Below are 25,660 nucleotides of genomic sequence, written 5' to 3'. Positions count from 1 at the left end.
CTCCGCCTGGTCCTTTTTTCTCACCCGTTTCTCCTGTCCCCGGCCCTCCTTTGCCTCGTTCGCGAATTTAGCTGGTTAGCTGAATTGACGGCGTTTGGGAAAATTGGCTCGTCTACTCTCCGCACAGGCTATCAGAGGTCTGCTCTCTCACAAGAAGACTCTTTTGTGTCTTCTCTCTATTCACCTCGCTATATCTCTCTCGGTTGATCTCTCGAAGCCACCTCGTCTCGATAGCCGTCCATTCGCAGTTTGCGCCAGCCACACGGACGCATTACGTCCAGCTAGGCCGTGCCTCTTTTTCGACGCGTGGAGACCGGACCCTGTCAACGCGGATCACGAAGAGTCTTCCGCTCCTCGAGCCAGTTTCGCGTGCACACGTGACATGCTGACGCACGTCGTTCTCCTCTGTCCTGTCTCTCATGTCAATTTGCGGCCGAGGGCCGCGGAAGGAAGAGACGGAGAGGCGGAGAGGAGGCCAGCAAGCGGCAGAGAAGCAAGGAGGCAGCGCGGCGGAGGAGAGCTCGTAGAGGCTTACGTTGATATCGTAGGATCGGGGGAGTGTTGGCGCGGTTTCGAGTGTCCGTTCCTTGGCTAACCATGGACCCTATGCGAACACGTAATACACACTTAACCGTTCCTCTTCCATCGGCCTCGGTGCTTCTCTGTTCCTCCCGATCGGTCCGCTAGCTCCGTCCTTATTATCGTTGCACCCGACCGAACGGTCTTTCTCTCTTGGACGCTGTCCGCGATATATGGATCGTCGGAAGTCACCTTCCTCATTATCATACCAACAGGCTCGCTTGCTCACTCGGGCACAGCCTTCATCCTGTGCCCTAGTCACTTACGGGCCGCTGGTGACCAACCCAAGTGTGCTACGACAGACCGTTCGACGATCGGTAGGGTGAACACTGGATCGTTCTGCTGGGTACGAGAACCACTGGCCTGGGGGACAAGACGCAAGTCCATTATACTCAATCACTGCGTGATTGGCTCAAACGATCGGACCACCGCTCGCCGCGCGTCGCTCCACGGAGGTTCGCGCGGACGTGCCGCGTTGGGTTTCGTAATGTCAAGAAGGAAAGATCCTGCTTTGCTTCGACTTTGCCTCTTATGATCCCCCTACGGCTTCCTCTTCTACTTCGTTTCTGTACCAACTTGTTGGATACCTTTTGTGGAAGGGGTTATGTAAAATAAAAAAATTGTAAAGTAAATAATTATGTTCGAAGGCAGTGGAAGAAATATATCTATGACGTCGGTGATGTCTATAAAGCGGGCGCACAAGTAGAACTGCCCACAATGTACCTGTATACATACCTGGACTTGCAGGTGTTTAACCCTAATTAGACAATGCTATAGAAAGAGGTAAAGGTATCCGCTGTTTCTTAAATATTTTAGGATGCGAAGTTTTCAATGAAGTACAAGTAATATCAGTATTTTATTTTATATAGTTCAACGAAATATATTTTTAGTTTTATATACATAATTGCTCTCGTAATTTACGAACAAAAGTATGACTAAAACATATTCGCTTTTACATGTTAAAACTTCTATCAGTTTCGAAAGAAAAAGAAATCGCGTAAAAATAGTCATACAATATTAATCTTAATACTTCGGCTTTGTCCAACAAATCTGATTAGAAGAACAGTTACGTGTCTTCGCGTCACGCGAAAAGACCGCGACCTTCGAAACATCCATTTCCACCTAACTTTCTGCAGTTATAGAATACATTAACTGTAACGATTTTGCAAAATTGTAACGTAGAATAGGGGAGAAATTTACTACTAAAGTTTTTAGCAATTAGTGTACAGTTTCTTGGTAATTTATATTTAAGAATACCGTAGGTTCTCATGTAATGCAAATAATATTTTACGTACTGTATGAACTCGTGTTGCAGGAAACCGTGTATCACAATTTTTCTAGTGTTACGTGAATCATATAAAGTAACATGTTTGGAATGATTATTTTCGTACTAACGTTTATTTTCTCTGTTTTATGTGTTAAAACTTTCTGCGTTAAAACTATTATTTCCAATGTCTCCTAATTGAGGAATGAATACTAATTGCAGATTTGAAAAATACAATTTTAATTTTGTATTAGATCGTGTTTGATAACTCTGTTTAAAATGACTTTTACCGTCCTAAAAATAGTTTAAGATCAAGATCGATAATTTGTAAATCAGTAATCAAGATCAATAATTTTATAACGTTGTTCTTACAGCGTTGATACTTCAAAAAGTTTTCGTATCGAATCGTGGCAAACGAAAATGACTGATTAACGACACTCTGAGTTACGTCATTCAGAGCTAACTAATTATTAGTGCAATTTAATCAGGTATCTGTTTCTATACTTCCTTTAATAATTTATGTTCCCGTGAAGATGTCGTAAAATCATTAAGAATCTCCATTATTTAGATTTCCTATCAATTCATAGCTTCACGATAAAAAATTTATAAATGTTATAAATAACTAAACTTTTACCTTACCTCCTATTTTGGTTATCTACGTAAGCTAAGAACAACTTATAGTGCTTATAGTCTTCTTATAGTGCATTTTATTAATAAAACATGTTAAAATTTACCGTAAAACATGACAAAATATGTCATGATTAGTATGGCAAAGTACGTTACTCTTAATGTGATAAAATACGTTATTCTTACTGTTAATACATGACTCTAACTCCACTAATATTTACCAACACTTTCATATAGAGCTCCCTTCATAAACAAAGAGCGCTCTTTCAAAAATTGCCATTTACAGCCTCTCGCACCCTTTACCTAAACTGTGGTGCAATATTATAAGCAGATCAAAGGGTTGAGGTAATTATTGGCGAAAACGGGTGTAAACAAAGATAACTGAATTGGGATCCTAACTCATCAGCATCCGTTCGATAAATCGATTTGTAGTAACCAGGTGTTTCTGGCTTTGAGAACGATCAAAGGTGTGTTCCGTGCATTCCGTTTCCAGGACCTCGAATGTAGACCAAGGTCCAGCTGCAACAAAAGCCACGGCACGCTCTAAACGACGCAGACCCCATTTCGTGTCTATCTGTTCCCGCATCTGTTCCGCTAGATTCGAAAGATGACTTTCCATCTCCAGTTTGATCTCTGTCCGTCTCTTTCCTTTTATTTTACCTATCCCAGACAGATTATCAGGAAACCGTGTTGTAAAGCCAAGCGAGGATCGGTTTGCGTTCGTGCTCGGTATCTGTAATCGGAATCGTGGATGGCCAATACAAGCACCTTAATGACGTGAAACGTGCCCGTTCCTTTTCCTCGTTTTTTTTTTCCTCCTCCCGATGGACAATGGCAGTCCGATATTTGCAGCCGGTCGTATCGAGGCCTTTGTCAGCCATAGCGTAATACGTCTTCCCTTTATTTCTGTTTCGCGGAACGAGAGCTTCGCGACGATAAATTCGTAAATAACGGTCGAAAGAAGCGAAATCGTCGCTGGCATACTTTTCGAAACGACGGCTTCCAAACAGCGTCGCGTGAGAGAGATCACCGTGCTGAGCCAAACGTCGCGAGAACCACGGAACTTTGGCAATTGAATATAATTAAGTAATCTCAGGGAGCAGCGACGGAATGGCACGATGGCGGAAAAAAGTCGACGTAGCGAAAACTGGAGAGCACGTTGGCCGGCTGCCATAAGGAGACCTCGCCTCAAAATGCCAACGACAATAACGCCGATAATCCTGGGCGTTCCTGTTGGTTGCCAATATGCTGCGGACATATCTACATAACTGCCTCCGAAAGTAGCCCGTGGCCAATAAAAAGCAAACACAGAAAGACCGGGAATCTGTCGTTAAGCCTCCTCGATCTGCTTCTCTCTGATTACACGGACTCGCGAATCTGGGACTCTTGCTTGGCACCGCTAGAAGAAGCTTCTCTTATACCGAAACGTGCTATGCTCCATGATATTGCGCGAATTTGTGGCTTCTACGTAATTGAGAATGGGACAAGGTATGAGTGATGCGAGCAATAAAATTGTGTATCGATACGCTCGGAAGGACAAATGTGGAGATATATCTGGATGTTTATTGCATTTCAATTCACGAATGTTGAAAATACTTTGCCAATTATTCTTTTCTTCATAATTCATTATTGCATTTAATTCATTAATTCATTATATAAAACGAATAATACCAATTTAACGGGTTTTGTTATTTCAATGTTAAGTAACTGAATATTTGTTAATTTTATTTAACAACTTTTGTCTGTGCTCTTGATTAATATTTTCAGATACATAGTTAACATTTTAGTATTGTAACATGTTAATTATGAAACGCCTAATATAATATATATTTTTTATCAAAATTTTTTTGACAATTCTTGACAAATTTAAAATTTGTTTAGAACTTATTATTAACTCACTGTGATTTGTGCAGTAATTACCTATAATCAGTACAAGATAATGTAATTGAATAATCGAATGAAAAGTTTGTTATATTTTAAATAACAGTAATTACTCAAGGTAAACAGAAAGTTCATTAATAGAATTATTGTATTCCAAATAGTTGATTTTGAATTTTAAAATCAAGTAGTAGTTTTGCAATACTCGTATAAAAATATAAAAACTCCCAATTTGTTTCTCATTTAAAATCGATTGATTCAAACATAATAACAATAGTAGATTTAGGGACAAGGGTTAACGGAGAATTTAAATCTACTTTTCCGCTCGAAATCTCTCACCCCTGTCTCGGTTCGAACATAGCCACGCAATTATTATCATCCTGAAGACGCAACAGTGTGTCGAGCATCCTTATCTCGAATCTGGGATCAGGGGCGAGCAGAATAACGTCGTGTCTAAAGGAAACAGGCAGACCGTTACTCCACCCTTGGCACGAGTCAACCGACCGCCTCACGCGACTTTTAAGACGTTGGAAAAGTAGGGGTTCGTTTGTGTCCCAAGACGTTAGGTCGACCTCGGTGGGGCTTCAACAATGGCAACAAGAAGCTGAAACGTCGGTTACGCCTTGCAACGGCAGCTGGCACGCGCTGTTTCCGAGTCCTAAGGAGACCCTTCCTCGCCCTTCTACGTCTTGAACGCTTCGGTAACCGCCTCGAAGAGGGGAGCCAGTCTCAAGAAGTTACCCGAATCCTACCTGGGGAATACCTGGACATTTAAACGGGGGGTTACCACCCGGTAGAACCACCTGAATACTAGCAAGGGGGCCTTCTTGATCTTGCAGTGGCGTCGCTTTACAGGGCCTTCTGACTCGTTGGGAATATCAATATGTAGATTCAAATTGTCATCCAGATTTTGCTTCATCTGTATATGATTTTTTACGTCTTAGTGTTATTTCTATTTTATTAATTCTTTAAGCTTGAACCACACCATTCGGTGTAATACAATAATTTAAAATAAGGATCTTTTAACTGAATCTAATATAGTTATTTCGTATAATAAGTTTGCAGTAAATATATCATTTTGTAAGTGATGCATACAATATTAGTTACGTATAGAAATATACGCGATAAGTGTATTGGATGTTATAATGCTGTACATATGAAGTGTGCTTAAATTCCCAAGTATGTTATAAAAATCATACAATAAATGTGCAGCATTATACATACTACTAAACTCGATTTTTTCTTACTAATCCAGAAGAATATTTTAAATACTTAAATTACATAATTACATTTGTATTTATAGTATATATTGTATATAAGAGAAAAATATTATCAAACGACGTATTTTTAAGAACTCAATAATAATTAAAAGATTGAATAAACTAACTAGAGCAATAAGTATATACAATAATTAAATTCGACATGTTATTTTGAAAAATGATTATTTAGTTATTAATTGAAGTAATCAGAGAATTAATTAAAGTAATCAGAGTATTATTTAAAATAGTCAGAGTACTATTAATGAGACATTAACGATCAAGTAACATACGAAATCCCACAGAAATGATTCGTGTGTGAGACTGACCAAAATCGGAAGTTTAAATACCACCGGAGACTTGGACGAGTGTCCCCCTGTTAGGTTAACGTCTACGCCGCTGAGGGCAAGGACCGTTGTTCCTACTTCCTTTCCAGAGGGAGGACGAAGGGCGCCGCACGATTTTTTGTAGCTTTCAATATTAGACGTTGGCGTTTCCCACAGAGAGAAGTCATGGGAACACGTTGAAAGGAGGCCGCAAAACGTCTCGTGAAAATTCTCTGAGGAGATTTGCGATCGCACCTTGGCAAGTTTTCCGGATAAAGGAACACGAAATCCTCTTCCTTCCCCTGTCTCGTGGCTCCCTTTTCACATATCGCTGCTCCGTTAAACGTTTCCTGTTTCCTCTTTGTCGTAAAATTTTTACATTATAATAAAATTCGAATTAACGAAATATTTTAATTTTTGATATATTATGAAATTTATCATAGATTTTTATAAACTTGTTACAATCTTTTGGACTCTTTTTAACTCCGCAATTTTTATACAGAAGCTTTTGCTATTATCTCAAAAAGATGTAATGAATTATTGATATGCTCTCTTATCATATCAACGTTGTCTTTTTGATATTATGTTGAAAGTTTATTATACATGTTTGTATCAGTATAAAAAAATCTTAATAACATTTACAATTATCTTTGCAAGTGTACCAAAATAGTTGACAATCTTTAAGATGAACGGACTAATTTTTCCTCAACGTTGCATATACATGCCTATACAAATTTCTTTTTCCAAGTTCTCTGACCTCGAAAAAGGGATTGCAAAGAAACTACAGCTAAGAAATTGATTTTGGTAAATCTCCTATATTTCTTCTATAATCTTGAAATAGCAAAGTATACAGCAGTTCGGAAATATCGATGCATGTGAGAATCGACGAGTGTTGACGACACGTAGTAGCAATGTCACGGTCAGATCAATTTCCATTTTCCATTCGCTTGGTTAAACCGAAAAGTTTCAGCGTGATCGAGACGGGGCGCGTAAAACTGGTCGGCGCTCATTATCGCGCTTGTATTATCTGTAACACGGCATGAATGGCGACCGAAATCGAAAATGAAAACGCGGAGGAAAGGTCATGCTCGCGTGCCAGGAATAACACGTTGGCCGTACCGTTGACCCACATTGTTTTTGAAACGCGATTAAACTCATTGAAAACGACCGAAGGTAGATTAATGGGCACGGGTCGCGTAACCGCGGAAAGCGAGGCAAAAAGCGAAACAAATTTAACGAGCTGTGAATTATGAAAATCGGTGACAGACCGCCGGCTTTTAAATGCTCTCCCTTTCTCCGTTTCGCTCTCGCGCGTTCTCCGTCGCTCCCTCGCTGTTTCCCATCCTCTTTCGCATTCGCGAAAGTTTGGTTTGGGCGCGTGCCAGTGAATCGAAAACGATTCGAATGCAAAATAATAATAAAACAGCCGATGGGATTGCGGCGAGGGTGGCGGTGCTGCCGGGTGACTGGTGTGGGTGGTGGGAGGCGGGGTCGACAGCGCATTAACGCAATTAACCTCCAATTAATAACACATCAATTGACACCCGGTCAACTTGTTGCATCGGAACAACCCGATAATATGCAGAACGCGTGTGAGCCGTGTGTGTACACACACGAGTCACCGTTCCTCTGCTTTTGTATGCGTGTATCATTGTGCATATAGAACGCTGCTCATTCTCTCTCTTTCTCTCTCTCCCACTTCGTATTGCTATTCCATTTTCTCTCTCCCTATTTCTCTCTCTCTCTTCGTCTGTCTCGATCCCTCTGTCTGAGTACTACTCGTGTACACATTCACGATTAGGCGTCACGAAACGCCGACGCGTTTATGTGCCTGCGAATACGTGTCACTGAAGGGTGCTCGGTCACCCTGTGGATAATGATGAAACGAATGTTACAATAATTTTATATCGAGGGGAAAACGGTGCATAACTATACAGGAATGTACATAACAATAAGTATTTATGGGGTGCGCAGAAGTTAATGCTCGTGGCTTCCTACGATGGTTCTCTACAGTATACTGTATAGTATAGTAAACGGATACTTTCTGAAAAAGTATCCATTGCAATATTGAGACCATTATATTTTTTATCATAATTCTTTCATCTGGATGATCTTTGATTCTTACTTCGTGATTGTAATATTTACATAATTATCTGTTATTTAATTTGCATACGGTTTTTTATTATTGTGCATATTATTACTACGAGTATTGTATACTATGAATTATTTACGAATGTCATACGGGAAATGTCATTTATGAATATTATACGATATTTATATTATTTACAAGTATTATTTGTGTTTGTGTTTATATTTATTGGTTATTTGTGTTGACAAATGTTATTTAATCTTTTCATTTTTTTATCATAACTTTTAACAAATTTACAATACTTATCTAATTTAATTTTATATATTTTATACTTGAACGAATATTTTAAATAGAAAATATTTGTTTATCATTATTTTCTTATCTTAGAAAATATTGCTTTTATTCCTAATTTCTTCTTATTTGTAAGAATTCAAAAATGTATTTTTTATAATTGGAAAAGTCATATAATGAAGAGTTGGTAACACAAAAAACCCTTTCAATAATAATGTGCTAATAACATTTATAAGATATACATAGAAATAGACATAGAAATATTGAACAAAATAAAAATAAAAAAGCCAGAATAGTTTTATACTGATATACACGTCGATGTACGTCATCGATAGAAGTGTAAAGTAGGAAAATGAACGAAAGAAAGCTGATCGTACAAGTGTTAAGAGGATAAAAAGTTTTCAGACTGTTGAACTTACTTGAAGCCTGCATCGCTACAGCAACCGCAACGAACACTGCAGCCATTGACCTAGAGAGGTATCGAGTGTCAATACGAAGGGTTGTGAAGTAAACGTGAAAAGGCGGAAGCTAAAACTACAATTTTATCTCCGTACCATTTTCTGTAGGACCTAAGTACATACAGTATAGGTCAATGACTGCAGTTTTTCTTGCAGATGGTGTGTATCATCCGCCTTATGGTTCCCTAACCTAACTCCTGGCTGAAAATCGTAAAAAATTTGAAGAACTCATTCCGAGAAAATGATACAAGATTAGCTGTTTTTATTCTTCTGAATAGTGGAAAATTATGAAATTTTTATTCGAAGGTTCTCGTTTATATTGCAGCTGTTAATTAATAAAATGCAGAACCATCTAAGGAAGCAATGACCATTATCCTTTGAACACCTTGTACGTATACATAAACGATGGACACGGACTGATGATCATAGTCAGGTTCCCATGCAACCCCCTGCGAACACTCTGACCACATGACACCTACAGGGGGTGGAATTCCGATGCACATGCCGTTGCCGCGTTCCCTCGATAAACGCCATGTGGGGTACGCACGCCATGTGATATTCACCGAGTAGAAGCCTTCGCTTACGTGTACAACACGCCGGAAGGAAGTCGTTGGCGATCGCAAAGTAGAAGTATTGTTTCCTTTTCGTTACGATTTCGTGTCGATAGATTGTTCACCGTTTCTTCGAATTCGATGAAGGGTAAATTTGATCAGGGAAATAAATCTGTGCAAAGATCGAAACAGTAAAAAATGTTTGCAGTCTATAGGATTACGTTGATGGTAAGTTCGTTCTTTTCGTATTGATCCTTCAACGTTCGCCTTTTGATCCACGCGAAAGCGATGCATCGGCTGCGAATGAATCTGAACGAAGAACAGATTTCTTTCTTTTCGCTGGTGGATTCATTAAAAAATTTCGATTCGGAGTTATCCTTTTGAAATTTCATGCTAGGTCGATTCACCGATGGAAACCGCGTGATCGATGGTAAGAGATTAACAAACGCTTTTCCTTGCCCGGGGCTCTTTTGTGCTCGGATCTCTTCCTTAATTACCCGGCCTATAGGTGGAAGTTATCAGCGTCGATAGTTCGGGACAATGGCCACCTTAGATCCTAACCCCTTAACGATGAAAGTCTTCGGGAAAAGTCGATAGCATTACGGGTCGCTCTCCATTTAATTCCAGTCGATGGTTAATTTTTTAATGCAACAATTTCTCTTCATTCTATTTCCATTTGATATTGTTTCTTATAATCTTCGTTTCGAAACTATACCTTAGCTATAACCTGCTGTAGATAGACATATATTTCTGTTTCTAAATTTTGGTCCCTATATCCTAAATTTCTATGACCTTAGATCTCTAGCTACAGACTCCTAGATCTCTAGATCCAAAGATTTTTAGATACACTAATTTCTATACCTATAAATTCCAGATCTTAATACTCTGAGATTCCTAGATCTCCAAATCTGTATAATTCTATATCACTAAATTGCAATACTCCAATATTTTCTACATATATCTCTAAATCTATACTCTTAGACCACCATATTCACAGATTAGTGTACTCGTAGAATTTCTAGATTTCTAAAATCTTTATTTAGAACTGGATACCTATTTTTTATAGCTATATTTCTACACCCTCTTTCTCCACATTTCCCATATCCCTACATGTTTGTTTTCCAAATATACAACAAAATATTAAATATGTAAGATACACACTTAATGAATATCAACCTAACCATATGATTTGTAGACCCTTCGGATCAAGTCACCTGTTTAAACGGTAAATATCGCATGGCGCACAGGAAATGGTTGTTGGTGGTTCATCAAGTTGTTTTCGCTTCGTTCAAAGGTGATCGATTCGGGTGTCATTGTCCGTCAAAATACATGCTCTGATAATAACAAAGCCGTGTTTTTTTTCGACCCGCCACGAACGAGCTTTCTAACTTTTGTACACGGTTATGGTTCATCAATCTCAATCGAAAATTACTAACTCGTTTAACCCATCGATGGGAAAGTTTATTTTCAACTTCAATACTGTCCTTCAAAATAGCATGACAATTATTGTTCTGTTTCGTACAGGACTACTGTTTCTTGCGTGTAATTAGCCAGAAGTGTCCGGTTCCGAGGCGATACAGTGGGGAAGTTCCTAAAACCATTTCCGGTAGGGCACCTTTTCATACCTCGCCGTTGCACGCATGGCGGCACAGAAGGGAAGTGCCCGATCAAAAGTAGGAAGTACAGAAGTTGCCGACCCCCCTCGAAGCGTTTGCGTTCTTCTAGGCAGGTACGATCGTAGACGTTATCGAGCCTGCGACCATATGTCACCCCTTCAGCCACCGATTACACCCCCTGTCCTCTGCCTAAGATAATTGCGTGGGAGCAGAGAGTGTTTCTTTACGAGGAAAGCGCTCGGAAGGTATGGAAATCTATGCGAAGTGTTTGTCCGAAGTTCCTTCGAATAAAGGCACAGCTAATTAGCTCGCGTTGCATCGTTGTTCCCGTATCCGTTCAATTAGACACTCGATTAGATCGTAGCTGGCAAATAATCGATGAATTCTAAGCAGATTTCACCCTCTTCTAAACGGGAGAACAGCGAGACGTGGATGTGCGCGGGCGCACGCAGTCAGAGGGGAGAAAAAAAGTACAACGATCCCGTGTTTCCACCAATTCGCCGCTTTTGCCACGTGTTGCTATGTACACGTATTGCTCTTTGAGCCTTCTTGTTGCTTCATGAGCGCGTATATATACGTCTAGTCGGTTCGTCGATATATAGGGACGAGTACTCGTGTCCTCGAACGCAGGCGGCTCGTACGTAGGCAAACTATGGAATATGTCGGCCTATTGAGCGCAGGTGCTTTAAGCTGCTCAGCTGTTGCTTCGAATCTTATGCACATTCACACAAACATGTATCGCGTTGATATTGGTGCACACCGAGCCAGAGCGGCGTATCAGGACTGCGTGCGTGCAAACGCAGAACCGGCTCGCGTGTACCCACGCACTTACGTATCGGCAATTGAATCGTGAAACGATCGGGCCCTCGCAGCAACCTCTGTCATCGGTGAATGAATACGTTGAACGGTCGTTCGATTATGACCCATCATCGAATAACGCCGTTAGACACTTTCGAACGAGGGCAAATTTTATTCGACCACAGTGATGAGCATTGAACGTCGAATTCGGAATATCTTTTATCTTCCCGAGCCAGATGGTGTGCCGGTCTTTGGCCGACAATTCGCTAGCAATTATGTTTTTTTGTACCCCTTTCTCTCTCTTTATCGATCAACCGCTACTGCAATCCCTGACAAGTCCGGAACTGGCGGCGTTTCGAATAAGAAATTCAACGTAAGTAATTTTCTTATGGCCACCCTCTTCTTCCATAAATCCCAACCACGGTATTCGTTGTATACTTTTAGCTCCTCGATTAAAGACGATGGTCTAAGTCGGAGCGTATTCTGTGATACTGTTCGTATTACGGAAATGCCATTCTTTGTCTTCTCGCCCTGCTCGATTATAGTATTTTTAACCTGATGAGGACTTACTACCCTCGTCTACGTTTCCCACAGGTACAAAACTTGATCGTACAATGAACCAATACGCTTTCCCTACTTGTATGGTCAAGAAAAGTATTTTTCCCCGCCGATTACATACTAGGTTAAAACTCGGAACAAGAAGGAGACGGATATAACGTGTAACGACCATAAAATTGGTTTTTAGAGATCGAAAGTATAAATTTAGAACAATACGTTGTTATAAAAATTTCTGATTTACGTTTTGAAATGCTCTTATAGATAAATCCTATTATCGGGTATATTATATTACAATCAACATATTATTATTAACATACATATGTGAATATGATCGTTTCAAATAATTATGCAAAATTTTAAGTACTTCATCGAATATTTATCGAACAACAATAATTAAATAAATTATTTATGAAATACATATGATCTGATATTCCCATAACTGATCACAATTCTTTGGATTTATGTATATGAAAATTTAATAGAAAAATAGCCGAAAATACATTTACCTCAAAAAAATATTCATTGACTCATTTTTAAAAATTCACCTAAAGTAAATCGTAAACCAACTGAATATATCGAATCTTTTATCGGTCGTAATTACCCGAGTAATTGTAAATAAAATTATGTCATAAAGACAAACGCATGGCAATCGTACAACGATACCTTCTATCTATATTTATTACAGTACAACTAGAATATAAAATAGAGTACACTATCTTGGCTATAAATGTAAGATCGATCATGTTTGACTAGTCGCGTGAACGAATTATTTTGATAGCTGTTATATTTTTGTGTTGCAGACGAATAAGAAGAATCGCGGCAAGGAAAATCGAGACGAGGGAGCGAGGGGCACCTAGCCCTTTGGCGAGCTCGAAGGATGCAGCTCCCAGGCGGGAGCACGAGGATTCCGCCCGCGAGAGCACCGGTTTCACTTCTCGTGATCATCAACGGAAGTAATATCGCATCGACTGTCGTGAAGAAACGCAGCAACGGTAGAAACTGTAGCGGAAGCGGTGGAGCCGGTTCAAATAGTCATCGTGGCAAGAACGGTGGGGAAAACGTAAGGAAAAGCGATAGCAGTGGAAACGGTCCCGAGATCGAGCCGCGTCTCGTGAAAAGAAATCGTCATCCCGAGACGAGGACGAACAGCCGACACCGAGTCACCGAGAAGCCCCAGCTGTTGGCGTCAGCTCCAAGGCGGAAGGAGCGGGGCGAAGAATAGTGAAAAGAAGCTAGAGAAAAAGCAAGGAACGACGGAAGAAGAGGAAGAGGAGGCGCGAGAGAAGGAGAAGAAGGTGAAGAAGAGAAAGCAAGAGTTCGTCGGGAAGGAGACGGGTGCCGACGTCGTCGTCGTCGGCGGCGGCGGCGGAGGAGAAAGAGGCGGAAGAAGAGGAGGAAGAGGAGAAGGAGAAGGAGGCGGCGGCGGCGGCGGAGAAGGAGAAGGAGGAGGAGGAGGAGGAGGAGGAGGAAGAAGAAAAAGAGGAGGAGGCTGCGGCGGAGGCGCGACAGAGGAGAAAAAGGTGGAGGAGGAAAAGGAAGAGAAAGAGAAGGAGACGCCGAAGACGAAGAAAGTGGATAGAGGAGAGTGTCGGCGATCAAAGTGGGGAGGACAAGGTAGAAGGAACGAGGAGAGAAGGCGGCTGTGGTAGGGGAAACGACGAGAGTAGAGTAGAGAAGCAGAGGCAGCGCACTGAGCCACGAGGGGCTATTCGAGCGAGAAGGGGAGGGGTGACAAGGAACCCTGGCGGGGAGGGGACGCGGAGGCCTTCGGGGGGCCGACCAACCAGACGGCCGATGATGTCATCGGGGGAGGAGACCGAGTATTTCGCCCCCTACGGAGCAACCACGGAAAGCAAGCAACAGCAACTCCAGAAGAAGCAGAAGCGCACCAGACAGCGCGTGGACGCCGGCGAGCCGCGCAACAACTACTCGAGTATACCGCACTTCACCTCCCGGCCATCCTTCCACGGCGGTGGTCTGTACGGTTCTATCTTCGGTGGCAGCGGGCCAACGCATCAACAACAACAACAACAACAACAGCCGCAACATCATCAATCGCAGTCGCAGCAGCAGCAGCAACAACAACAACAACAACAACAACAACAACAGCTCCAGCAGCAACAAGCTGGAGCCGCAAGTAGTCAAGGTCATTTAGGTACAGCTACGACGGGTCCTACCGCTCAGCAGCATTCCGCCCACGCGGCTTTCAGCTTCTTCGGGGCACCGGGTTACGGCCCCGCCAAGATGTTGAACGAGCTACTCGGACGACAGGTCAAACAGGCCAGTGACGCCGGTGGCTCACCGCCAGAGGGCGGCCACGGAATGACTGGTGCCGGCATGGACCCAGCCGCTAATTTGCAATCCGGTGCTGTAGTTAATTGCGACGATCCCGCCACCGCCGAGCTCACGCAGCACATGCTCCGCGACATACTCCAAGGGCGCAAACTCTCGGCGCGCTCGATTCAAGAACAGTCGAACAACAATAACAGTATACACAGCAACAATAACAACACCACAGCGGATTTACTTAAGTCTCAACAGCAACATCAACATAGTCCTCAACAAAATAGTGATAGTGCACGTAGTGGAACAGTGCAGAGTGGTGGAGAGGAGAGTGGTGATGGGAATAACGTCGTGAATAATGCGAATCACAGTGATCGTGATACCGTGATGCCGGGCGATGCTGAGGATAGCGCCGAAGACGCAGCCGCAGCCGCACGTGCGATGGAAGAGGCGTTCGCCGAAGCTGGTATGGAGCCTGGGGCCAATCTGGATGGATCTGACTGCGAACAGAGTTTACCACCCAGTCCCACCCAACCAAGGTCAGGGTCTGTTTCCGTCAAGGAGGAGTTGCAGGACTCGTTGAACATCAAACGTAGTCCTAGCCACTCTCCTTGTCCGATCATACCCAAAACGGAGACCAGCTCGCCAACTACGGAAACTAAACGAGCACGTGTTGAGAATATCGTCAGCACGATGCGCAGCAGTCCAGCCCTTCAGTCGGTCACGGTGAACGGTTGCAAGAAACGTAAGCTCTATCAACCGCAGCAACAGACCGTGCATCACGTTCTCCAACATGGTGTCAGCGATACCATGTTAGACGACGAAGAGGTGAACGAGGAATTAGAAGATCCTCTGACGATCAGGCAGAAACGCGAGGAGAAGGATAATCTTCAGTCCCAGTTGAAAAGTCTACACGAACAATTAGCCGTGATGCAGCAGAAGTATGATGAGCTTACGAGTAGAATCGACTCGGACATTGGTGACATCGGTGCACCTGCGAGTCCTCAACCACCGATTAAACCACCACGACCTCATCCACCATCGTACAACGGACTCCCGGCCCTTCCGACCGAACATCCGCATGCCGCGGCAGCCGCTATGTATCATATGGGACACAAACTCTACCTCGAACAGCAACAAGCTGCTTTGGAGAGAATGAAGCAGCACCAAGAGGCTGCTGTCAGGCAACAGCAACAGCAGCAACAACAACAACAGCAACATCAACGACAAAGTTCTCCACCACCCCCTCCGAGTCAAGCGCAGCAACAGAGCCAAAGCAATACCGGCCCGTCCACGCCGCAAACGCCGCAGATGCAGGCAGGGAGTACTCCTCTTCAGCACAAAGATTTCCAAGAAAGGATAAATATGTTCAGAGGAACCGCTGCAGCTACCGGTTCGTCGGGTTCTCATATCACGGACGAGGACCTGCAAAGTCTATCGGATACGTTGAAGGTGGAGATTACCTCGTGTTTGACAAGTCTGGTCGATAAAGTAGTAACCAGGTTCGTGCAACAGAGGAGGTTTCTTGGTAAACAAAGTGAGGCGGCGCAAGTCGCTGCCGAACAGCTGAACAAGGATCTCATGTTGGTGAACCAAGTACTCGAGAGAAAATCGCCTAGAACGAAAGTAGTAGATAGAGCAGCACCACAACCCGGTGGCCCAAACGGGCCACGGGGGCCCCACAACGGCGGGCCCCCTCCTCCACAATCTACGGGTTTCCCTCAACTCGTTACCATGGGTGGTGTTCCCCACGGTCCTCATTCTGGCCCCACGGAAAACAATCTTAATCAAATGAATCAGCTGCCTCCGCACGCGAGGCCGAGTGCTGGAATATTTCAGTCGTCAAAACCGCCGACGATATATGCTATGGCCTCCATGCAGGCGCAACAACAGCAGCAGCAACAACAACACCAGCAGCAACGGGAACACCAGCAAAGAGAACAACAGCAACGTGACCAATACTGTAACATCAGGGGAGAAGAAAGAGAAAGCAGGGACTCGGAACAGAACGAAGCCCTCTCGCTCGTCATGACACCGAAGAAAAAACGCCATAAGGTAATTATCTTCTTTGAATTTTAAATACCGATGTCTGTTCGTATAGATAAATTAAAATTATCTAATTTTTGGGTTGATGCATAAGTTTGAGCGAATTTTTTATTCAAATATACGTGAACGAAAATTAAATAAATTGTTTAGAACATGACAAATACATTAAAATTAAAATAAAGCTTTGAATTATCTAGATATATAATAATGTAATTCTAGAATACAGAAAGATATATTGGTGTAAATATTCACGATCGAATTATACAAATGATAGGAAAATCGTAAACGTTTAGAAAAATACATAATCAATTGATTTTTATCTTTTGAAAAGAGGTAGAAATACATTATACGAAAAGACCCTTGCGGCAGCACGAATGTATGCGTCAACCCAGTATTATGATAAAATCAGATCTTCGATCGATAATTTATTCGTTCCGAGAAAATTATTTTCTTATCTGTCTATGCAATAGCAAATATTTCAAACTAGTATTTATATCAACGCGTTGACTGCTACAGTAAAAATTATTGTACGCTATAAAGTATGCTAATAAAAATTATTAGAAATATAGATAATTTATAATTTCATTTCACTATTAGTTTAGAACTGCGATTCTCAGCAAGTGGTCATAATATACATTCTAAATTTTATTTTCAATCTTAAAAATCAAATTATAGCTTGCATTAAAAATAAAAAGCAGACGTACAATAATATCGTGTCAAAGTATATAATTTTTTTAAGGCGATTGTATCATGACAAATTCAAAAATTGGAGTAATAGAAAAATCAATTGTACGATACATAACTTTCAATATAATATTAGTCAAAAGTGGGTAAAATACATTACCAACATAAAATAAGCAAATTAGATATTTTTCTTACTAATTATTGGATGTGAGCTATAGAAAGAGTGTACTTGCTCCTTTTAAATTTCTAAAATTATACAATAAATAAATTCCATTTTTTTAGTGTCACTCGTACTATATCTTTCTGTAATACTTTAGTTTTTTCAAGAAGATTAAAAACACCTTTTAGTATCATAATTTAAAGTATACTTTCAAACAGTGATTTTCTGATACAGTGCACATTAAATATTATGATTTTTAATGTAATTATCTCCGTTTAAGCAGGGTAAATTAAAAAAAAATTTATTAGTGTATACATATTATTTACATTCGATTGAATTTGAAAAAAAAAACTTCGTAATAAAGTTAGTGACACATGTAAGACACATTTTCTAGCTAGTATAAGATATAGTTCTTCTATCAATATTCGATAATTATGAATTTATACACCCTTGTAAAATGGTTGAGAATCGCTGCCCTAAAGAATTGATACATCAACACTATATTTACGGACGTTCGATGACCCTATACTTCTGACAAAATATAACATATTCTAAAATTTGACATATTGTAAAAGTTAACATACTTAATAATATTTTTAATTGAAAATAAGGCATTGATAATCATAATTTAAATCTAAAATCCATCGTTTCCGTAAATACAGTGTCGGCAAGATCACGTTTGGTCACAGTAGCAGTCAAGGGGTTGAATTTAGCGTTAAGTGTATATACTATAAGAAGCTGAATTTCACAATAGTAAGTCGAGGTATCAATTAGTATTTCCCACCGCAGGTAACGGACACGAGGATCACGCCGAGGACAGTGTCCCGAATCCTGGCGCAGGAGGGTAGTTGTTCGCAAGGAGGCAGTGAGAGTCCACCGCCCCCACCTCCACCAAGATCGTATCATGCGCCTCCACCGATGCTGCCAGTGTCTCTGCCAACCAGCGTAGCGATACCGAATCCAAGTCTCCACGAGAGTCAAGTGTTCTCACCGTATTCGCCGTTCTTCAACCCTCACACGGGTCATCCTGGTCAGGTACCACCTCCGGGTCCGCATCAACTACCTGCGAGTCCTCCTGGTGGAGGTGTAGAGCTCAGGGATTCCCCTCCACTGCCCCATCCGCCGGCTATACTACATCCTGCCTTATTGGCGGCTGCCCAGCATGGCAGTCCGGATTACGGACATCTCAGGATAGACAGCAACGACCGGCCCGGCGATTGCAACTCCGGGACCATCAGTTACGACGGAATTCAGCCTACAATATCCTTTTCTAATACTACGTTGAGAAAAAGTCTGTCTGTTGTCGTTCGAAAGTTGGAGAACGTCCAGAACAACTGGTCCCCGTTCAAAGTTTTTTCACGGTGAGTCGGTATTTCTGTCCCGACGATGTAACAACAACCTGCAGAATCTCGGTTGACTCCGAAGCGCGAGTAATATCGCGGAGGGACAGAGTCTGAACGTTCTCCAAAGAAAGTAGCTACCCGCTGAACTTTCGGTATTAAATCGGGAAGAGCATGCGGCTACGCGAGTCTAAAGAGCTGGATAAAGAGACGAGCGAAAAACGAGCGTTAAAAAGCGGTAGAAAGGCGAAAGAGGTTGATGACGATGCTTAGGAATGTTTTCTTTTTCTCCCTGTAGAAGGGAACGCGAAGCTTGGAAACTTTGGAAAACAACGAGGAGTTCCTCAACCCGGAGAAAAAGTCGGCCCGTCGACAAGGAGAACGAAGTCGACAAAGAGTCGAAGGGTGGCGCTGGGAGGGCTAGTAGAAGGAGGAAGCTCGGACGAATGTTAGATTAGTTTGCCAGGGAGTTAGGCTAATGTTGGCTGCACCTACGAGCAGAGTTTGTCCGGCAACAACGCGCGAGGTCGAAAGTTCTTTGCCTACTCGGCCCGCCCCGGCCTCGAGTCTCACCCAACTTCGCAAGCCAATAATCTGTCCCGCAATTTCGGAATTTAACCGCGGAAACGAGAGAGGAGGCGTTCCGCGAACTTCCTCTCGCGAGCGTCTCGACTTATCGTAGATAAGCCACTTCTACTACTTCTCCTGACCGTACGAGAATTCAGGGGTCTACCCCCCATTCTACAGGGTCAGCGTTCTAGCCAAATTCCTTACATCAAATCTCTCGTTCGCGTTCGAAATATTCGACCTCTTGTAAACGTGATCCAACTTCGAAACACGGCCGCGCAAAGACGCATTGGTCGCCGGGAAATATACCGGTGACCTCGTACTTACGCTTTGACTTCGTAAAAATAGCCGCTGGTGAAGTTAAGACGCATCCTTACGATCTGTAAGCGTGATCAACGGGCGCGAAAAGTTCAACAGGCTCGATTATCACGCATGACCCGGCCAGGTAACTCTCGCGGTGGCCTTCTCCCTCACTTACCGAAAGCGCTCGTAAATATATGTATACATACGTACATATATCGTAGCTGACAAGCAGGAAAAAACGACGTGTGCCGGGCGGGGGCGTGTAAACGCGTCGCTACGATGCAACGTCGGAAACTGCATCGGCATGTGTTGGTCCTGGTCGTTCGATCGGCAGCGCGGCGTTCTTTGCCGCCTTTTTAGCCGGCCTTTGATGTAAAATCAATGGCGCATTTTTTCACTCCCTCCTCTTGGGGTAGGTCGAGCGCATGGCCGCGGCGCAACCTGCTGCTGTTCACCACTCTCTTCTGGATTCACCCTTGTCTGTCACTGTGCGTACCTTGCTGGCCTTCCATGTATCCGAATATGCTTTTCCACGTTGTACGAGTTTCCTTCTCGGTTCTCCGTTCACGGCCTCCGTAGATGCTCCACGTCCTCCTCATGGGCACACGATTCATCCGCGATACCAACAACGTTCGCTTTCACGCTTCCAAGCAAAAACTGTTCTTTCACTTGTGTTAAGTAAAGATTCTTTCTCGTTCGATTCGTTTTTGGTTGTCTCAGATTTTCTTCTTTGAGAATTTTCTAATCGCCAAGATTTTTAAGGAACATGGACACTTTTAATCGACTAATGGACATCTACTGTTAGTTTGTCATCAATCAATTTGGTCGTACATCAATCAATTCGAGCAGTCTAGCGAAAAAATTAGTTCTCGTATAACTTTATAATATTGTGGTTTGTGACATTTTTTCAATTGTGTATTTCCTATCAATTGCTAGTCTCTCGATTGTTAATTGAAAAGGTTACTTTATTTGAAAATGACTTGATATTTATTATAAAATGTTCAGTTACAGTCTTTCCATTATAATTTAATAATTGTTTGCCTCAATATAGTGCTATGTAATTGAGAACTCTAACTCCAGTGTATTCTCTTTGTTCTTCTTATTTTTGTGCAAGAAGTGTACTTGTTTGCAAGATAAGATGCTCGTAAGAAGTATAGAATTAATTTCATTGTCACAACTATTTCGAACTATTCCATCGGTTTATTGCAACTATTTCATCAATTTTCTCATTCAGAAATTGTAAAGCGTTGAATTACACTATCTCCGTTGTGATTTAGTAATTGTCTGACCGTTAAAGTACCCAAACGACGGTGTATCACTTTCTTTCCGGTTGCGTAGCATAAACGCGAGTAAGCGTGAGCTATGAGGGGAAGAAAAGGGGTACGAGGAAGGACCAGCTCGATAATCCAGGGGTGGTTGCACGTCGAAATAACCCCTATTGCAGTCTGACATCTCGTTATCGCTCATCGACGTTACCGTGAGCGCAAAATGCGACGTGCGGTACACGCACGTTTAATGCGAACGACTACACTCGTCGACTCGTTCGCTCGTGAACGATGACTTCGCTTGTACGCTGAGAGAGTTCGCGCGCTGACAGTAACACCAATGACGATAGGCGTTCGTGAAAATTGTAAACGTTCCGCGCTTTTCCCGCCGCTCACGGAATTAGATGGCTTTCAGCGGATCGAGTGTCCGGGGAAAAAAACGTTGCACAGATTTTTCCATGATTATTCGTCTCTCTTGCGCTCTCCCTCTGTTTCGCCAGGGTTAAATGAACGAGGACCGCTCGAATTGCGCGGGAAACTGTTGCACGATATCACGTGGCAACTTTCGACAATTGTTTTACGGTGTTGCTACTTGTCGGAGTTAAATGTACTTCGTAACTGTCCGATACATCTGTTTAACAATATTCTAGAATAGATCTGGGTAATTCATGCTCTTTAGCCCGTGAATACCCTAAGTTGCCCTTGAGCGGTACATTGGACAAGGACTGTGACGTCAGGTGCCGTGTCTTTCGATTTATTTCGCATATTTCGCTTTGCATTTTGTTGGAATCAAGCTTGGCTTTATATACATTTGATATATGAGAGAATTTTTTATTTTAATTCTTCTGCAGTTAGTATTCTTTTAATCTCAGAATGGATACTGTAGCAAATACACCATATTATAAAATTCTTACAAAGTTTCAAAAATCGAAAGTATCGTGCAACGAAGAATTAAAAGAAATTAGAAGAATCTTCTCATTCATTAGCGTTATCTTCTCTTACTCGAAATAAAATACTTCTCTTATCAGACATTCGATTAACGTCACTGTATCTCCAAGGCAAATTATGACGCAGACAGTAAAATAATTGCGTTGAGTATCAAGTTATCTTGTAGAGGATTGAACATCTCGTGAAAGGATATTTTCAGTGTCTCGAATCGAATGTAACTGAAAGTTTCTTGGTTACTTAAATCGCAGACGGGCCACAGAAGATTGAACACACGGGTTAACCAAATAAGAATGCGATGAAACCACATGAAGAGATCCTATTACCGATAAGGAGTCGGTAAGGCTTCCGTTGAGGATACGGCCAATCGTACGGATCAACCTGGGCGAGAACGTTAGAGCCCTACTACCCTCGCGACATCCACAGCTTGTACGATTTCTAATCCAATTTGATACGAAGGAAACACGATTAAGTTTGAGATATTTGCGTACATAGAAACAGATTTCTCTACAGAACGTCCTTCTTCGGGGCTATGACGCCATCGGTACTCGCTCGTTTGTAGCCCACGCTTTTCCCGCTATTGATACATGTGGTAGAATAAGATAAAATTGATAGGAAAAAAATGTGTTTCTTTTTCACGATGAAGTTATTCGATTTTATACGAACGAGAAATCTTCATTGCGTATTTGCGAGCAAACAGTATTTCCTTAACCGCGATGAACTCGTCGACGTTGACGCCGATGCATCTGAGGAAGGCGAAACTGATGTTCTTCTGGGTCAGGTACCCGACCTCGTCCATCCTCAAGATGTACTTCCCCGACATCAAGTTCAATAAGAACAACACTGCACAGCTGGTCAAGTGGTTCTCCAACTTCCGGTGAGTAGAACAATTTGATTTGTGGTTGCTCTTCGAAGTTGACCAAGAACTGTTTCAAACTTTGAATGATAAGCTACTAAGGAGAGACACGATTTCTTTATTAACCTTATTTATGATTCGTGGAATGAATTTATTGATTAAGTTAAATTTGATAAGATAGCACCTTTTTGATTTATTAATGTAACTTCGATGAACAAGGATGAAATGGACAGTCAAATTATTAGAGACGATTTTAATAGAGTTTTATCAGAGTTACACCAGATTTCTAGTATTTTTTAGGAAGTATTGATATGAGATAGTAAATTGTTTATCACAAATGTAAAAAGATATTCAGTATTATTGCTTAAATGATTTAATTACTCACTATAATTGATTTAACCAGTTAATTTGATCATAGACAGTCTTGTGCAAAATTAGTTATTAATATTAGTTTAATATCACTCAAGATCTTGAGTAGGTTCATTAATGTGTCTATGTATTATGAAACAAATTTTAATAAAAAATGTATTTAATAAAAAATTAATTTTTATAAAGCATAATTTTTAAAATAATTTACTGAAATAAAAATATATATTAAAGATAAGTTATGTATAACATATTACTTGCACATCAGAAAAATGTTGTTTTTTTCGAATTTCATAATTTAACTATAAATTGCTCATTAATTAAAACAGTACAAAATTCTTTTTCTTTATTAATAATTAATCTCGTATTTTCATAGTGTGCGTCAATAATGTACCTATACTTTAAAAATCATGTAGTGTTTCATTTTTAAATGTTACACTGTCTGCCATCCAAAAGCAAAGCTCCACTTTTAAGAGACCATTGTGAAAAGAATGGCAGCAAATTCAAATTATTTACTCTTTGATTCGCACGTTTTTTACAATTTCTTTAGAGACGCCTTCTAATTTCTGTAAAGTAATAAATTCATAAAACAGCAAAAGCTTGATAAAATAAATAACAGTCCTTCAAAACGTGTAACTCGATTGAAACAATCCAAACAATTTCTTCATTAATGAAACAGTTCTTGGTCTCACACTGCATGCCCGCTATTTACCCGGTAACTGAGCAAAGACCTTGTTACCATCCAAATATACGCTGATTTGCATAACATTCGCCGCGATCGTTTGGTCGACGACAAGAACGACGATGTAAAATCAAAGAGTATCATCGAGTATCAGATCTCCGAATCGACTCTCGATAACTCGTCCTCGATTAACATCGTGTCACCACTCCCCCGATCCGGGTTTCCGTGTTCGCTGGAAAAAGAAAGATCGTGGAAGACGTTCTTGTTATCCCGATTCCGTGTATGCAAACGAGAACGAGCTGCTTTTCAAGGGATCGACCACTCCCTGCGTAGAAGCGGTCAGAGCCCAAGAGACGAGAGTCACGATGGGTGTGTCCGAATCTTAATTACCCTCTCTTCAGCTGGGCATAAGTAACGTGACTACATTGCGCCAGGTATAGAGCGTAAGAGGCCGTGGGTACCGACACACAACGGCCAACAGGCATTAGGCTGATTATAATTAGGCTGAGTACAGTACAGATCCGAGATATAAGGCGGTCGAGAAGGCCACGCATGGTCACGCCGCTACATTATTGCCACTTTCTTATCGCGAGAGACGCCCATAAGGATCAAAACCATAAGTTTTCAGCCGCCTCCAACTCGTCGCGTTCGTATCTTCGTTCGGTAGCCAGTTTATTCGTAAATCGTTCACACGGTATTCGGGGTCTTCTTCCATTCACTCTATTATTTATTTAAGAACATAATTGTGTACTAAACGAAATTTAATTCTTTACAACTGTAAAATTTTTAATTGGAAACATTGATGAATTTTTTGAAATTATTTTTTGGCACCAACTCTAAGATTTTAATTGGAAAAATTGTCGATTATTTTTTTTTCTTATTATTGCCACTGTCTGTATCACTATTTTTAGACATCGCGTGTATAACATTGTACATTGTATAACATGGACTTCAATTTCGTACCACTAACAAAAGATATTATACTTATAATTTTTGAAAAAATGTGAATGTGTAGTTAAATTAAATAATTGTTATAATTTTAATAATTGGTTAAAATATATACATGCATAGATACTAATTTAAAAATAATGATAGCGCAAATATTAGACAATTAAATATTAAACGACAGTCATTTTGAAATTTGTAAATTTAAAGTATCTAACATAATATCAACCATACCATTTATTAATTGATTTATTATTATATTAATTAATTTATTTATTTATTGACACATTATCATATGACAATGAAATGTTTATATATTTTAAAACACCCTGTATAATTTGCACTGTCGAAATTAAAATAATCTTTTTCGAAATTAACAAAATATTTAATCAAAGAATTCTACTTTTACGAAGATAAATTCTGAACAATCAAAAATATCCAATATACAATATGGAGTTATAGTCCAGCTAAAATGTAATTCAGGAACAAGCAACAGATGTGTAATATTAATAATTACGATGTATAAGATTTTCCTGAAGTATTCATATCTCGAGCACATTTTTATCGCGGAGCACGTTTAAACGAACAATAAAAATTTCGTACATGCTAGACATCGAAAGACACAGCGACGCTGAATTTCATCATCGGTTTCCAATGTGTCCATCATCGCACATCGTTTCGTCGATCTGGTACGAAATATTCGAAGCACTCGAGCCAGCCGCGACGAGACCGGGCGCAAAAATTTAATTAATACAGAAAAAGGTCCATTAAAAACGACCCCATGGAAATGAGGAAAGGGTACACTTAAAATTCCGTCGGGGAAAATGAGCAAAAAGTTGGCCGAAATTTTATTCCGTTACAAAATAACGTGGTCGAGTCACGTTCGCGAACGTTTGAAATTGTTTCGATCTGGAGATACTCCTCGCG

The 25,660-nt window shown here is 41.1% G+C and overlaps 1 protein-coding gene and 1 long non-coding RNA gene across 5 annotated transcripts in view; both read left to right on the top strand.

Moving 5' to 3' along the window:
* Positions 1-13,298, top strand: part of LOC105664278 (uncharacterized) — a 144,746-nt gene extending 131,448 nt beyond the window's left edge. Inside the window, exon 5 of the long non-coding RNA XR_013039704.1 lies at positions 13,092-13,298. This is a non-coding gene — a long non-coding RNA (uncharacterized LOC105664278). The remainder of the gene's footprint in view (positions 1-13,091) is intronic.
* A 224-nt stretch (positions 13,299-13,522) lies between these two features.
* LOC100880555 (homeobox protein prospero) overlaps positions 13,523-25,660 on the top strand; it is a 50,732-nt gene continuing 38,594 nt past the window's right edge. For 2 of the 4 annotated variants that reach the window (XM_076536761.1, XM_076536759.1), the window contains exons 1-3: positions 13,523-16,629; positions 18,254-18,724; positions 22,607-22,761. In XM_076536761.1, the coding sequence (XP_076392876.1) occupies positions 14,086-16,629; positions 18,254-18,724; positions 22,607-22,761 (3,170 nt within the window). In that variant the 5' untranslated portion in view covers positions 13,523-14,085. Of the gene's footprint in view, positions 16,630-18,238; positions 18,725-22,606; positions 22,762-25,660 lie in introns of all 4 variants that reach the window. The other 2 variants (XM_076536760.1, XM_076536758.1) reach the window with 1 other exon arrangement.

The sequence above is a fragment of the Megachile rotundata genome, chromosome 10, assembly GCF_050947335.1.
Source record: "Megachile rotundata isolate GNS110a chromosome 10, iyMegRotu1, whole genome shotgun sequence".
NCBI lineage: Eukaryota > Metazoa > Arthropoda > Insecta > Hymenoptera > Megachilidae > Megachile > Megachile rotundata.
Note: the sequence above shows the minus strand (reverse complement) of the source record. Positions and strands in the feature narration are given on the sequence as shown.